Here is a 14,397-nt window from a genome sequence, read left to right as displayed (position 1 = left end):
ACACTTGCAATCTCACATTTACGTACCTAGTTCATCAAAGTGTGTTTCCGGGCCATCTTCATCAGTTACTGAGCATACCAGTCTCGCTTTTAAGAAGGTAGTCCACTTGTTGACAAGGCTACGCAGTCCACCAGTGTCATTCTGAAACCATTTTGTAAACACATTTCAGATTTCTTACATAAATATTAAAGTGTATTTAAAATTTACCTTGGATTCTTTTTTTTTTTCTTTTCGGTACGCGGGCCTCTCACTGTTGTGGCCTCTCCCGCTGCGGAGCACAGGCTCCGGACGCGCAGGCTCAGTGGCCATGGCTCACGGGCCCAGCCGCTCCGCGGCATGTGGGATCTTCCCGGACCAGGGCACGAACCCGTGTCCCCTGCATCGGTAGGCAGACTCTCAACCACTGCGCCACCAGGGAAGCCCTACCTTGGATTCTTATTACTTGGGGATTTGTTATAATCTGAAAGATGGAAATGTTAACCAAATCTGCATATCAATAGTTAAAGAGGAATATTTAAGATCTATAGTATTTTTTAAAAATAGCCTTAGTTATACTGTTATTCTCCTATTATATGATATCAACTGAAAATGTATCAAAATGAATTTAGTAAATATATGCCATAACGCTTTCTAAATTTCTGATGAAAATATGAGTAAACTGTTATGGACACTACATAATTTAATTTGCCTTTTCTTGATAACTCATTTTCTTCAGTACAAACACAAATGATTGTATACAGGGAAGCATGCAGATTCTACTGTGGTCAGGAGAGTGGGTTTATACTTACACCAAATAGTCCCCAATAATTCTATTTTCTCTCCTTCATTTCTCTGCATTATCATTTAATCCTTAATATTTCTAATCAGATACTTTATATACATATTTCTCTGGTCAGGACAGGGAAAATGGTATTTGGATCATTCACAAATAGTCTCTATTGAATGACATTTGTTCTGTACTCCCTGAAGCCTTTCACATCATCAGCTGGCTTTACTGCCTTGTTCTAAATGACTGAGAAGCAGATAAGCTCCAAAATCATTGGAATATTGTAATGTTTAAAAATAGAGTATTTTAAACACTAAATATTTTAAGAAATACTTTTGCACAGAAGATGGTAATCATAAATGAGTCAGGACAAGCCTGTAATACTCTTTTTTTTTTTTTTTTTTTTTTGTGGTATGCGGGCCTCTCACTGCTGTGGCCTCTCCCGTTGCGGAGCACAGGCTCCGGACGCGCAGGCCCAGCGGCCATGGCTCACGGGCTTGGTTGCTCCGCGGCATGTGGGATCCTCCCGGACCAGGGCACGAACCCGTGACCCCTGCATCGGCAGGCGGACTCCCAACCACTGCGCCACCAGGGAAGCCCCCTGTAATACTCTTATGTAAGAAGACATCATGAGTTTTTTTGAGTTTCTATGTATGCTTACTCTTGATACACAAGAACATTTTGATCAGTTTGTAATTAGAACTGTATTTTATTGAAGCATTTCTTGTTTTTTTTTTTTTTTTTTGCTCCGGACGCGCAGGCTCAGCGGTCATGGCTCACGGGCCTAACTGCTCTGCGGCATGTGGGATCTTCCCAGACTGGGGCATGAACCCATGTCGCCTGCATCGGCAGGCTGACTCTCAACCACTGTGCCACCAGGGAAGCCCCTACTAAAGCATTTCTTAATTCTCACTATTGTAGACAGTTCCTCAATAATTGTCTTTTACTGATGTTTTTCTGTATTTTATTCATAACAATTGTTCTATTTCTTTCTATAATATACAATTCAGCAATTTCTTTTTAATACTAATGCATTAAATGGAAAAAAGCAAAAATTAATCAAAACTGTTTGTGTAAAACCATAACCAAAATATTCCTTGGATTATTTTCCAAAATAGTGTGTTTATCTTGTATGACTGATGTGAATAAACATTAAATATAAATGTCTAATTTTAATATTTTATTAATTTGTAACCATAGATTTTAAAAGTAGGAAGATAAACTTTGGAAAAAGAAGACATGTTTACATAATTTGAATTTCTTAGTCTTTCTTCAAATTAGAACAACATTAATACTTACAGGACATATTCTAGCAATCATGGAATGAATCTGTTTTGTGCTTCTGCTATTGTCAGTCAGTTTCTCTTTGAAGAAGAAGTACACCTTAGCATCATTTGGATCAGTGCCATCTGGGATAACATGTGCATCCACAAACATAGGTTCTAGAAAAAAATACAAAGACGTTATATATACTCATGATGAAAATCCATCTACTCTCCATCCAAGTAGACCACAGGCACATGCCTTCTCCATCTTTGGTATAAAGGAACAATTCAATATTCATAGCCAAAAAGTCTAAAAGCAAGCAATTGTATTCACTGAACATACCGCATTTGGAATGTCAAGTGCCACAAAGTATAGCTATGATATAAAGCTTAAACTATTTTTCTCTGTCTGCAATACATTCTGGAAGTACACTAATTGCAAAACTTCTTTGTGCCTGATGAGTTTTAAAAATATTGAAAAACTTTTCTACCAGTTATTTCCCATGGGATTTCATAATCGTTTCATAGAAAAAAAAGTTTGTTTTTAAACGTGTGGTTTTCAATCTAGTGCATATAAACTCAAATTCACTGAAGCAGAATGAGGAGTTGGGAGTCCATGATCTGAAAAACACATTTTACTTAAAATACAGCATATGAAATGAAGGGGAAACTTTTCAAGGAAAAAATGCAGTCATTTGAAGACATAGAGGGATTCCTTATTTCAAGAACAAAACAATTTTTAGAATACTCTATTTCCAGATGTACTAGAGGAATAATTTGAAGAAGTAAATGGACAATCACTGCTTTCTTGTGCTGGTCTGTCAGTGAAATAAGATGCTTAACTGTAGTGATTCATGCTTAACTGTGCAATGTTAAGTGAATTGCCAAATCTAAGGTCAGCTTAAATTTTCCCCAGGGTGAAATGACAAAGGTCTTAGTGGTTTCTTCTTCCTCTAAACAACAGCAACTGATTGGAATTGTACATTTAACTCAAATGAGCACTTTTCATGATGTGAATTCCATGTGACCCCCAAAATTGAAAACATTTGAACACTGATAATCATAAAATTATCATACTTATGATTTCCATTAAGTATTAGTCAAACTGTGAAAAAATAATATATACCAGCTTTATAAGTTTAGAATCTAAGCATCAAACAAATAGGAGCTCCTAAATATGCCCTATTCATTATATCTGTCATAAATTTAGGAAAATGTTTAGATTTGGCATTATTAAAATATACAAGTAGACCAAATAAATAAATGACATTTAATTGTAATATGCAACAATTAAACAACTGGAGAAGATTCTTTTTTTTTTTTTTTTTTGCGGTACGCGGGCCTCTCACTGTTGTGGCCTCTCCCGCTGCGGAGCACAGGCTCTGGACACGCAGGCTCAGCGGCCACGGCTCATGGGACCAGCCGCTCCGCAGCATGTGGGATCTTCCCAGACCAGGGCACGAACCCGTGTTCTCTGCATCGGCAGGCAGACTCTCAACCAATGCGCCACCAGGGAAGCCCTGGAGAAGATTCTTGTCTATAGGTACATATGAATATCACTGTCACTTTTATTTATTCATATATCCTATGATAATTCTATGATTGTTAATAAAGAGTTAGAATATGAAATACGGCTCATTTCATTTACTTATGTAGCCTAAATATTTAAAATCACAGAGTATAGAATTGTTGTTACTCATATTTTAACTTTTTAATCATTTTAATGTAATTTTCATTATGAAATTAAACAAATTAGTTTAAAGTATGATTCTCAGAAAATGGATAAACTGTTATTTTACCACTTAGCCATTTGGAATTGTGTTGATCAGTTCTGACTGCATTCCTCTTGGTTAAACTTCGAAAAATAGCTGCATCTGTCCCCATGAAATCTATATACATTCCAGAGAAAAGCTCCTCATCTATGAAAAAGCAAATGTGAAGAAAATTAAAAGCAAATCTTAACTGCTTTAAAGGCTATTTTTAAAATCAAGGAGAATTTGCTTATTAGATCATGACACATAATACAGAATATTTATAGTTGTTAATTGGTTTCCATTGTCCACCAAGTTAAAAAATTGGATAAAGTTTAATTTGGTCCATTATTGCCTGTATAATGACCAAAACAATCTTTTTGATATAGAGATAAAAATTCCTCTGCCTGTACTTAATTATACTAAATACTTAACTAAACTTGATTATATAGTGTAGTGTGTGTCCGAAATGGCAGAAATAATATAGGTATAAAAATAAAGAAATGGCTTAATTATTATTTCTTTAATAAAGAAAAAATACTGTAAGAGTCAGAAAACTTGATTTCAAATTTTGGTCATAGTTAAACTGCTAATTAGGGATAAGTCATTTAGTACCCTGAATCTCAAACTTCTATGGGAATTGGATTATGATCAAAAGTTCGCACTACATATTAAAAATTCTATGATTTTACCAAATGGATTGAAAATAATAGTTATTATTATTTCATGAGATGGAAACCACATCAAATTGTCAAAGTACTATTAATGATAAAACAATTTCATCATTAAATGTATGTTTTGATCTTTATGCTAGAAGGTTTCTCTAAGGTAAACAAACTGCTACTTTTTCAATTGCAACACATAACATGTTAACATTATGTTAACAATATAATATGATGTTAATAAGCCATATATGGCTTAACATATTAGCACATATAAAATAAAACTTAAAGATAAGAAAAAAGATATTTTAAAATTAAATTAAATTATCATTATTAATGACAAAATAAGATATGTTAATCTGTATGTGCACAACACTGGACATTTTGCTTATTTGTTAAGATCCACATTAATTTTTATTCTAGTAAGGAGAGTAAGCAGTAAATTGGTATGTATGACCTTTGAGTACAAAGTTAAATATCTATTAAAAAATAATAAAATTGATCAGCTTTGGCCCACTGAACTACCATGCAGCTGTGTTCTTTGACTGATGTTCTAGCATTACTCCCTTGGCTACCTTCAGATTGTGGTCATTTTGGCAGGACTGAAACATTTTAAAGCACTCTAAGCTCACTGTTTAGTAATAAGCAATACCAGTTGGCCTAGGATAGAATGGAGAATGGAATGTTTTTAATATGTGCTCACCAGGTCACAAACTGAACCCCTACCAGTTAGCAAGTGGGTATGTCAGGCGTTGTGTCGCCAAATTCTGCTTCCTGGTAGAGATCTGAAGTCCATGGGAACAGAATATTGGGAGATAACAAAACCTGCCTGAAAGAATTTTGAGCTATTTAGCTTCTTTACAATTTTGTGAACATTTGTGAAGCATCTACACAAGTATTCTGTAGATATAATGATTGTTAAATTGAGATAACTTTGTAATTAATTATTTCGCAGCTTTGTTATACCCAATTATGCCCCAAAGAGGAGGTTATAAATTCCTGATATTCGATAGATTTATTAGCACAGCTCTGTATTATTGTATCTGTTTACAGGAAGGAAAATAAGAGGACACTCTGAGGATTGTTTATGGTAGACAGGACTGATTCTAACCCTACTGTATACCACCTTATTAGTTATGTCTTAAACATTCCAAAAGAGTTATATGGCTAATTGGCTTCATTTCCTGTCTTAAATTCTCAGCAATTTTAATAGCAAGTTAAGGATAATAAAGTTTCTGCTTTGTTTTGTGTAAGAAATATTTAATTAATGTCACTTTGGAAAGAATTTTATTTGAGAGTAGAAATTCTTTTTTTTCAGAATTCCATTGTAGGTTTTATGCAAAGATAAACTTGCTCAATTTAAACTTTAATCCAAAAATATTTTGCTTTCCAGTTGTACTTCCACTGACTAAAAAATATCTCATGAGGTTTTGAAGAGGTTCTTGAAGAGATGTCATCTGACTTTGTTGTGCTACAATAATTACTAAAAATAGAAAAAGAACATAGCACTTTGGGCCAGATGCCACGCTATATTGTGTAATTTGAAATTCTTCTAATGCTCAACGTTTCTTGGCACTTTAATAGATAGAAATATTTTAACCAATTTGTGTTATTTAGTGCACTGCAATTGAACAGAAATGATAAAACATCAAATGGCAAAGTTAGATGACTACACAAATGAAATGTACAATATTAGAGATAATATTACAGGGATAATCAGTAGAATAAATAAGATGCTAAATATAAGGTTATAAAGCTTCCTGCTCTTTTTAGTTTCAGCTTTCAAGTTAAGCAAACTGTTTAATGATTTTCTTTGAGAGTAAATATTATAATGTTAATCAAAATATTAAAAAGTAGCATAGGAATATAAGCCTAGGAATTGAAGTCTCAAGTCCTTGAAAAATGAAGAGCAATAACAACTTTAATTTCATAAATGAATCCAATTCTCTAAAGCTCAAAACGATTACATGACTTACTACAGTTTAACAGGAAAAGTTATACTGCCTTGTTTTAACCCTTTTTTGTTCTAAATAATATCTGATGAGATAAAACTCCAGTATGTGTTAACAATAATTTAGAATTTTGAAGTTTATTTTCATAGCATTTAACTTGAAATAAGTGAAAACTTTATATATTTATCTCGTACTAAACAAATCTTACAGTTTCTAAAGGTGAATAAAATTTTCTTCCTCATGAAGAAAATACTTTCTGAGACACTGCTTCTATTAAATAATATTTAGAAACTTATTTGAAAATACTCTGCATCAGACTTAATTGGATATGTTGAAGTTTCAAAGCTTTCTAATTTTTCTGTCCTTATGATACACTTTCATTTCCTCCCTGCCCAATTTGAATGACTGTACGGAAATAATTTACTGGATAATTTCCAAGCTCACATTTCAGTCAGTGCTGGATGTATTTGTCTTAATTTAGTTTCCAGATCTGAGAAAGAAAGATGAGTTGCCTTTTTAAATGAATCAAAGCAAAGGGTTTTGAACAAATTATTTTTCCACCTGTTCTACTGTCAAATGATGCAATTTTACCACTGGCAATACATAGATAAACAAAAAGGGAAAATCATTTACTATATAATCGGCATACTGAAATCCAAGATTTGTCCCACAGTCAACTAATGTTAAGTCAGACATATTCTAGAATTGTCTTAATTAGCCAGAAAAGAATGTCTTTTAAGTGAGGTATAGACAGGCACTGGATGATTGAGACTCAAAGACATTGATTTCTTAATGTGTGTAGCAGTAATCAACTGGACCTGCTTCTTAACTGATATATTTTATAAAAAATGAGAAAATAAAAAAGTGATTTTACGAGCACATATATTTTTGTACAGCAACTTCTAGACAATCCACAGAGAATGTACTTGGCTAACACATGCACTTTGTTATTCTTTTGCATGAAAGCAATACCAGTTTTAATCATTTGTAAAAGATTACTAAAACATGAGGAAAAGTGAATATAATTAATACTAGAAAAACAACTACAGAAAACACTGAAATTTACTTTATAATATATATTAATATATGTATGCATATACACAATACCTATTAATATATGTATATACATACATACGCTTTTTTTTTTTTTTTTTCCGGTACGCAGGGCTCTCACTGTTGTGGCCTCTTCCGTTGCGGAGCACAGGCCTGTAATTACAAGCCTGTAATACTCGTATGTAAGAAGACATCATGAGTTTTTTTGAGTTTCTATGTATGCTTACTCTTGATACACAAGAACATTTTGATCAGTTTGTAATTAGAACTGTATTTTATTGAAGCATTTCTTGTTTTTTTTTTTGCTCCGGACGCGCAGGCTCAGCGGCCATGGCTCACGGACCCAGCCGCTCTGCGGTATGTGGGATCTTCCCGGACCGGGGCACGAACCCGTGTTCTCTGCATCGGCAGGCGGACTCTCAACCACTATGCCACCAGGGAAGCCCCACATACGCTTTTTAAATGGTTGACTTGCTTTACAAATGACAGCAGTCATATTAGATGAAAAAATACATGGTTATAATTTAATCATGAATATTCTTGGAAACGAGAAATTAAAATTTCTCACAACTTTCTTTCTATTATTTTACTCAGGTGCTATGATCCATGCAGCTATCCAAAATGGGTATATGGTATCATGAATTTATTTTCTTCAATTTCCTTTTAAAAAAAATATTTTCGCCTCCCTCTTTTATTTTCCACTTACTGATCATAACAGACACTGTGTTCACATTGGGGTTGAAAGAGCAGCGTCCTTTTCCAGATTCACACTTGGAGTCAATCATGAAAACTTGGTCCTTTAATACAGATAAAATTGGAAATGTAGTAACAATAAATTACTTTATCTTAGTTAACCAATTTTTCTTCAGTAAAACAAAGCATCCTCATAAATAATATGCTTTCTACTTGGTTGTTTATGCCTTCCCAATTTTACTATATTAAGACTTTCTTGGCCTATGTGAAGAATCCATTTGTAAGTTATAAAGCTAACCTCAGCAGGTCAAGTTCACATCCTACTACACTCCCCATAAAGCTGATCCAACAAGTTCTCAAATCAACATCAATAAAAAACACTTGGAAATCAAGATCATTGTAAACTTGAACTAGGTATGTTGAACATTGGCCAAAAGAAGAAAACTTATTACAGAGAAACAATGTGTATGAGGATTATGATACTTTCAAAATAATCAAGATTTTTTTAAACATAAAATTTTATGTTACCACTTATTTTGTTATATAAAGCATTATACTAGATTCAACAAAATAATTCATAATTTAGATAAAAATGTTTCTTTTACTCATTCATTTATTTATTTAACAAAAATTTATTGAGCACCTACTACTTGCCAGACACTGACAAAACATTGGGAGTAAACAAAATAGACAGAAATCCTTACCTGTAGGTAATTTATAATCTAATGACAGATAATATAAATAAAGACTATAAACAGAATAAATACATAAAATATAAAGTATGTTAGATGGTACTCAGTGCTTAGGAAAAAAATTAAGCAGGGAATGGGACTAGGCAAATCCACGGATGGGGGCCAGTGGGCTCAATTTGAAATATAATGGTCAGTGTAGCCTCACTGAGAGGGAGCATTTTGTTGGTATATTTATCTTTTTTCTTATATAAAGTTAGTAAAAGCTACTACCAAAATTCAAAGAAAAATGATCACATTTGTAGATTGCATAAAATGATAGAGAACCTTAATTATCAAGCTGCTTTTCAAAATTATCCTGAATGAGATGTGGGCTCAACATTTTTGAGCATGGAATAAAAGGATCAAAACATTGCTTTAAGAAGACTGGGCCTTACTTGTGCTTTAAGAAGATTGAGAATGGTGGTTGTAAAGACAGACACTGGGTTCAAGAAAACAAACTTGTTTTGAACTGCAGTAGTCCAGGAATTAGGTAATAATAATCTGACATGCCAGGATTTCAGTGGTCAGGGTAAGAGTGGTAAAGATGTAACAGGATTTGTAAAGTGAAAATCGACAGAGCTTGGCAATCAATAACAAATTGGAGGTAGCTCAAGAAGATGAAGAAAACAAAGTTGATTCTGAAGTTTTGACTTTTTAAAGAAAATAAAACTGGCTCATTTTTGTTATACTGAGTTTGATGTATTGGCGGGAAATCCCTGAGGTAAAGGGAAATTAGAGAGTTTAAAAAGAATCACAGTGCTCTAGCCTAGAAAGGTCCTATAACACGACGCTCTTCATGGATTAATTCTAAAGATGAGGAAAATATGACTTGTCCAAGATCACCCATAGCTAAATAGTGACAAAAGCAAAATTAAAATTCAGTCTCCTGACTCCTAACTATGTCTGCTTTCTAAGAGGTCATCATTTATATAATAGCTAAACAATGATAAACTTGCAGGAAAACAATACAATTTAGTAAACTTGGTTGTGTAGCCAGAGTCATACACAGATTTGACTAAAAAAGTAACAGTTGTCACTGCAGGAATTGAGGAGATTGCTTAGGCACCACTTGCTCGCCACTGACTTCCTTCTCCATTGCATAGCCTCCTTGTACTCACACAGTGATAGTCTAGATCTTGTCATCCCCAGGAAGGGATGTGATCCACCTGAATAATGACTAATTCAAGCACCCTGCAACAATTCTTCAAACTCATCGCCTAAGAACCCTTTTTATTTTTCACAATTTATCAGCCTTCTATCTTCTTGACTTTCTTTATTAACCAGTTTAGATTCCATGCTTTTTAAGTTTTTTTCAAAAATATCAAAATTAATTTCCTTGAATCTGTGACTTTTTTCATTGCACCCATAGTCTGTAAAGACACATCTATCTACATTCTCCACACCTGCCTCCAAACTTCTAAACATTTTGCCAACAGTTATCCAACAAGGTGTATTCAACATAGTATATATTTGTGATCACCAACTTAAAATGAACCCTCTACACTGCTCAGCAACCTTTCAAAGACACTCTGTCAACTGGTTCTTCCACTGATAACTTCAAACCATTGCCACTATTGTCAAATCTCCCAATTTATTCTCAGCTCATATGACTGACAGCCATGTTGCTTAGAAAGTGAAGCCCTTAAATGAAGCAACAGTTTCTCACTACCAAATATATAACTATACGCTAATACATCCATTAATACACAAGAGGAAATATTTCTCTTACTCTGAGGCCAATCCTTCCACCAGTGTTTCAGATTCTATCTTATCCAGTCTTCTTAGGCAACTTATACTTTCCATTATCCCTATTCGTTCTTTTTTTTTTTTTTAAACTAATTATTTTATTTATTTTTGCCTGCGTTGGGTCTTCGTTGCTGCACACGGTCTTTCTCTAGTTGCGGCGAGCAGGGTCTACTCCTCACTGCAGTGCGCGGGTTTCTCATTGCGGTGCACGGGTTTCTCATTGCGGTGGCTTCTCTCGTTGCAGAGCACGAGCTGTAGGCACGCAGGCTTCAGTAGTTGTGGCGCATGGGCTCAGTAGTTGTGGCACATGGGCTCAGCTGTTCCTCTGCATGTGGGATTTTCCTGGACCAGGGCTCAAACCTGTATCCCCTGCATTGGCAGGTGGATTCTTAACCACTGTGCCAACAGGGAAGACCCCTACTTGTTCTTTAATTTCATTAACTGGACCCTTTACAACATTATTTCAACAACCCCTTCAGCTCTTACACATTACTATTCTTGAGAATCACATTTCTTAAAGAATTACATATACTCATCACCATTTCCTGAGTTCTCACTTTCTTCTCAATCCACTTCAGTTGGGCATCCAACCTCAACTGCTCTATTGAAACCCTTTTTTGGCAAGACCCCTAATGATTATCATGTACACAATTCAGCGCTTATTTTTTTAGACCTCTTCTTTCTTGTATTCTCAATGGTATTTGAGATTGTTGTCCACTTCTTTTTTAAATGACTTGTTTTTATTCCCAGAACCAACACACTCTTTTTTTCCTCTCCTCTTGTTGTTTCTTTTTAGTCTTTTTTGGAGATCCCTTTTCCTCCATCTGGCCATTTAAAGTTAGGAGATCCTCAAGTCTCAGTCATAATCACTCTTTTCATACTATACTCTTTCTGTATGATTAAACCTACACTTTGTTTGGGCTTCAGTTACTCTTATGAAACAATCACTCTAACATTTATATAGCCAAATTTATATTCAGCTGCCTACTTGATATTTCTACTTGTATCTTTCAGCAGCATCTCAGACTCAACACAATCAAGCCCAGGCTCATAATTTTAACCTCAGACATGGTTCTCTTCATTGTTTCTCATCTCAGTTCATGGCAACTTTATAATTAAAGAAGCTAACAAACAAACAAACAAAAAATGAACAACAAAAATATCAATGTAATGTAAAATACAAGTGACAACACAATTCTGTTCATGGCACTTTCTGCTTAAGGTTGTTTCAGTTGCTTCTTCTTGGACACAGGACAAAGACCAGTATCTTAAAGGTAGCTTACAAGTTCTGAAATGATTTTGTTTCTGCCATTACTCTTATTAAATAAATACATATTTGTAGATTGAATCAATAAGAGAAAAAATAGGACCAGAAAGAGAGTACGTGGTGAAAAATCAGGAAAGAAGGCATGGCAAAATGTCCCATGGTTATAGATGTCAATAACGGCATTGAAAAATGGAGGGCATGACCAACATGTCATAGATTGGTCTAGGAAAAAAGGATGGTGATTAGGGCAGTCCATTTGATCACTGAGAATCTTCGTCATTAGGGAAGAGTTTCAGTTAATGGGTGAAAATGAAATTTAGATGAGAAAGGTTTAATGAAAGACATGGAAAATAGGATTATAAAAGCTGAAAATATAGCCTACTAATCCGAGAAGTTTTGAGATAAAGTAAAAGAGAGAGAAAGGAGAAGAGTTGAAAAAACGTCACAGGAAAGAAAACTTATTGTTAAACAACAAAAAAAGAGTAAATATAAGGGAAAGGGAATGAAGACGTAAAACAGTGAAGGCTAAAGATCAGAGAAATTTCTTGATAAGGAAAATGCACAGCTATTCTTCTGACAAGAGAAAAGCTACAAAAAGAGGCATAAACAGAAAAGTTTGGTGATTAATTTTGTTCAAAAAGCACATGGAATAATTTGAATGCCTGTGATATTCTTGGTCAATCAAAGGCAAGGTTATCTGCTTGATGAGTGGCAGCATCCGGGGCTTAAACAGTATTCAATTATGGGAACTGATGTTATGGAGGCATCTGATAAAATCAACCAGAGATGAGAGGTAACTTTCGAAGAATGAGCAGCACAATTAACAATAATTGTTTCTTATTAATGTTTTATTCATTATTTAAAGTCATCATTTACTTATGTTGCTTTATTTTTTTCCAGAAACAGAAGACAGTGAATAAAAGAGAAGAACTATGGTTAGGAATCTATGTAGCAAAGATTGTAGGCTCTTTGGATGGACACCATTGAATTGCTCTAGGAAAGCTCTGAATCAGTCTCACAAAATAATGGAAGAGCCATAGAGTCTCATAAAAGTGCGTGGTGTTCCAAATGTGAAGTAGGGTTATAAAATGTTCTCTGAGAACCAATGAATTGCTATTAGACAGGCAGATAAAAGATGGTAGATAGTGTCTCAGAAATAAACAGGAATACTTCATGACTGTGCCACCCTAACCTTGTTCACTTTCAAAGTGGTTTCAAATACAGGAAAAATGCCATATCTTAGTACTAACATAGGGTGTTAGCAGTAAGTGCTACCTCTGATCACTACAAAATATAATGTTAGTGATGAATAAGGAGAATTCTCTCAAAATACAACTTTCTGCATTATGTGGTCTTTCATTCTAAACTAAAGAAAATAAATACATAAGATGTTTGATAAAACTGTGCATTCTATATTTACATTATTATTTATATACTACAGAGATATAAAAATGATGTTGTGGTGAAACACTTTGACTTGAGTTGACTATTAAGGAAAACAAAAAGCTTAAAATTTCATAATCTTTTTCACACTTAAATAGGCTCTTAAGATATTATTTAAAGAGCTTAATTAATGGAAATGATTCCCCTTTGAAACACATCTTTTGAAGTGAGACTAAAGTAGTTCATTTCATATCTAGTAAAGTGATTAAAATTTATTCCATGCAGGTTTTCCAAAGGAGATTATTTTTCGGACCAACTTCCCAATTAAACCCTGAAGTGTATCGTGGGCAATCTGTACATGGGAAAATGATTTTATTTAAAATATGAAAACTGCTATGCAGTTGTTGGCCTGTACAGTGACTGCACAGCCCTCAGTGGAGTGTCTGACAGACTGCAGGTGTCTGGGCCACTAGTTTATTTAATCAGATGATCACAGGCATGTGGTTCTAAAGACAAGCTCAATGCAGCCAACTGTACTCGTCCAAGAAGCATAGCTTTACTTTTCTTTAAGAATCTTAATATTTCATCTCATCTTAAACTACTTGTAAATGACTCAATTTGGGGTCAAATTATAATTACTCATTTATTTTTAAATGGCTTTCTATTCACTGAAAGATAGATGCATATAAATTACGTCTGACAAAAATTTAATAATAAAAGACTATAGAGGAAATCATTGTTCAATTATGTTAGTACTAAAGTGGATGAATCCTTGTTAAAGAAAAATAAACTTAATTAAGTATATCAGTAGCAATATTTAATCGTTTTTTACAATTCTAATCTCTAAAATTGAATTAAGGTATTATTTAAGGACTGGACTTTCTAGATTTAAGATGCATAATGAAACAAAAGCAGGTTAATTGGAAAGAATTCAGTTTTAAAATACTATATTAAGTAAAGCAACATGTTTCATTAAAAGTATAAGGAAAACTCTTTTGATGTAATGCGTAGTTTCCTTAGTCAATAATTGTGAACTGAGACAAACACAGTCTTAAATATCATAGGTGAAGTTCAACCAGCCTTATATTTGACTATACAATTAGCTATGTATTTAGTCTTTAGTAAATG

General features: G+C 34.0%; 1 protein-coding gene across 2 annotated transcripts in view; it reads right to left on the bottom strand.

Annotated features, from left to right (window-relative positions):
- SEMA3C (semaphorin 3C) overlaps positions 1-14,397 on the bottom strand; it is a 196,596-nt gene that overhangs the window by 75,953 nt on the left and 106,246 nt on the right. For both annotated transcript variants that reach the window (XM_067042728.1, XM_067042727.1), the window contains exons 6-9: positions 8,156-8,246; positions 3,831-3,950; positions 2,066-2,208; positions 27-141 (exon numbers count right to left, since the gene is read on the bottom strand). In XM_067042728.1, coding sequence (XP_066898829.1) covers positions 27-141; positions 2,066-2,208; positions 3,831-3,950; positions 8,156-8,246 — 469 coding nt within the window. The remainder of the gene's footprint in view (positions 1-26; positions 142-2,065; positions 2,209-3,830; positions 3,951-8,155; positions 8,247-14,397) is intronic.

Source organism: Kogia breviceps, chromosome 9, assembly GCF_026419965.1.
Source record: "Kogia breviceps isolate mKogBre1 chromosome 9, mKogBre1 haplotype 1, whole genome shotgun sequence".
Classification (NCBI taxonomy): Eukaryota; Metazoa; Chordata; class Mammalia; order Artiodactyla; family Physeteridae; genus Kogia; species Kogia breviceps.
Note: the sequence above shows the minus strand (reverse complement) of the source record. Positions and strands in the feature narration are given on the sequence as shown.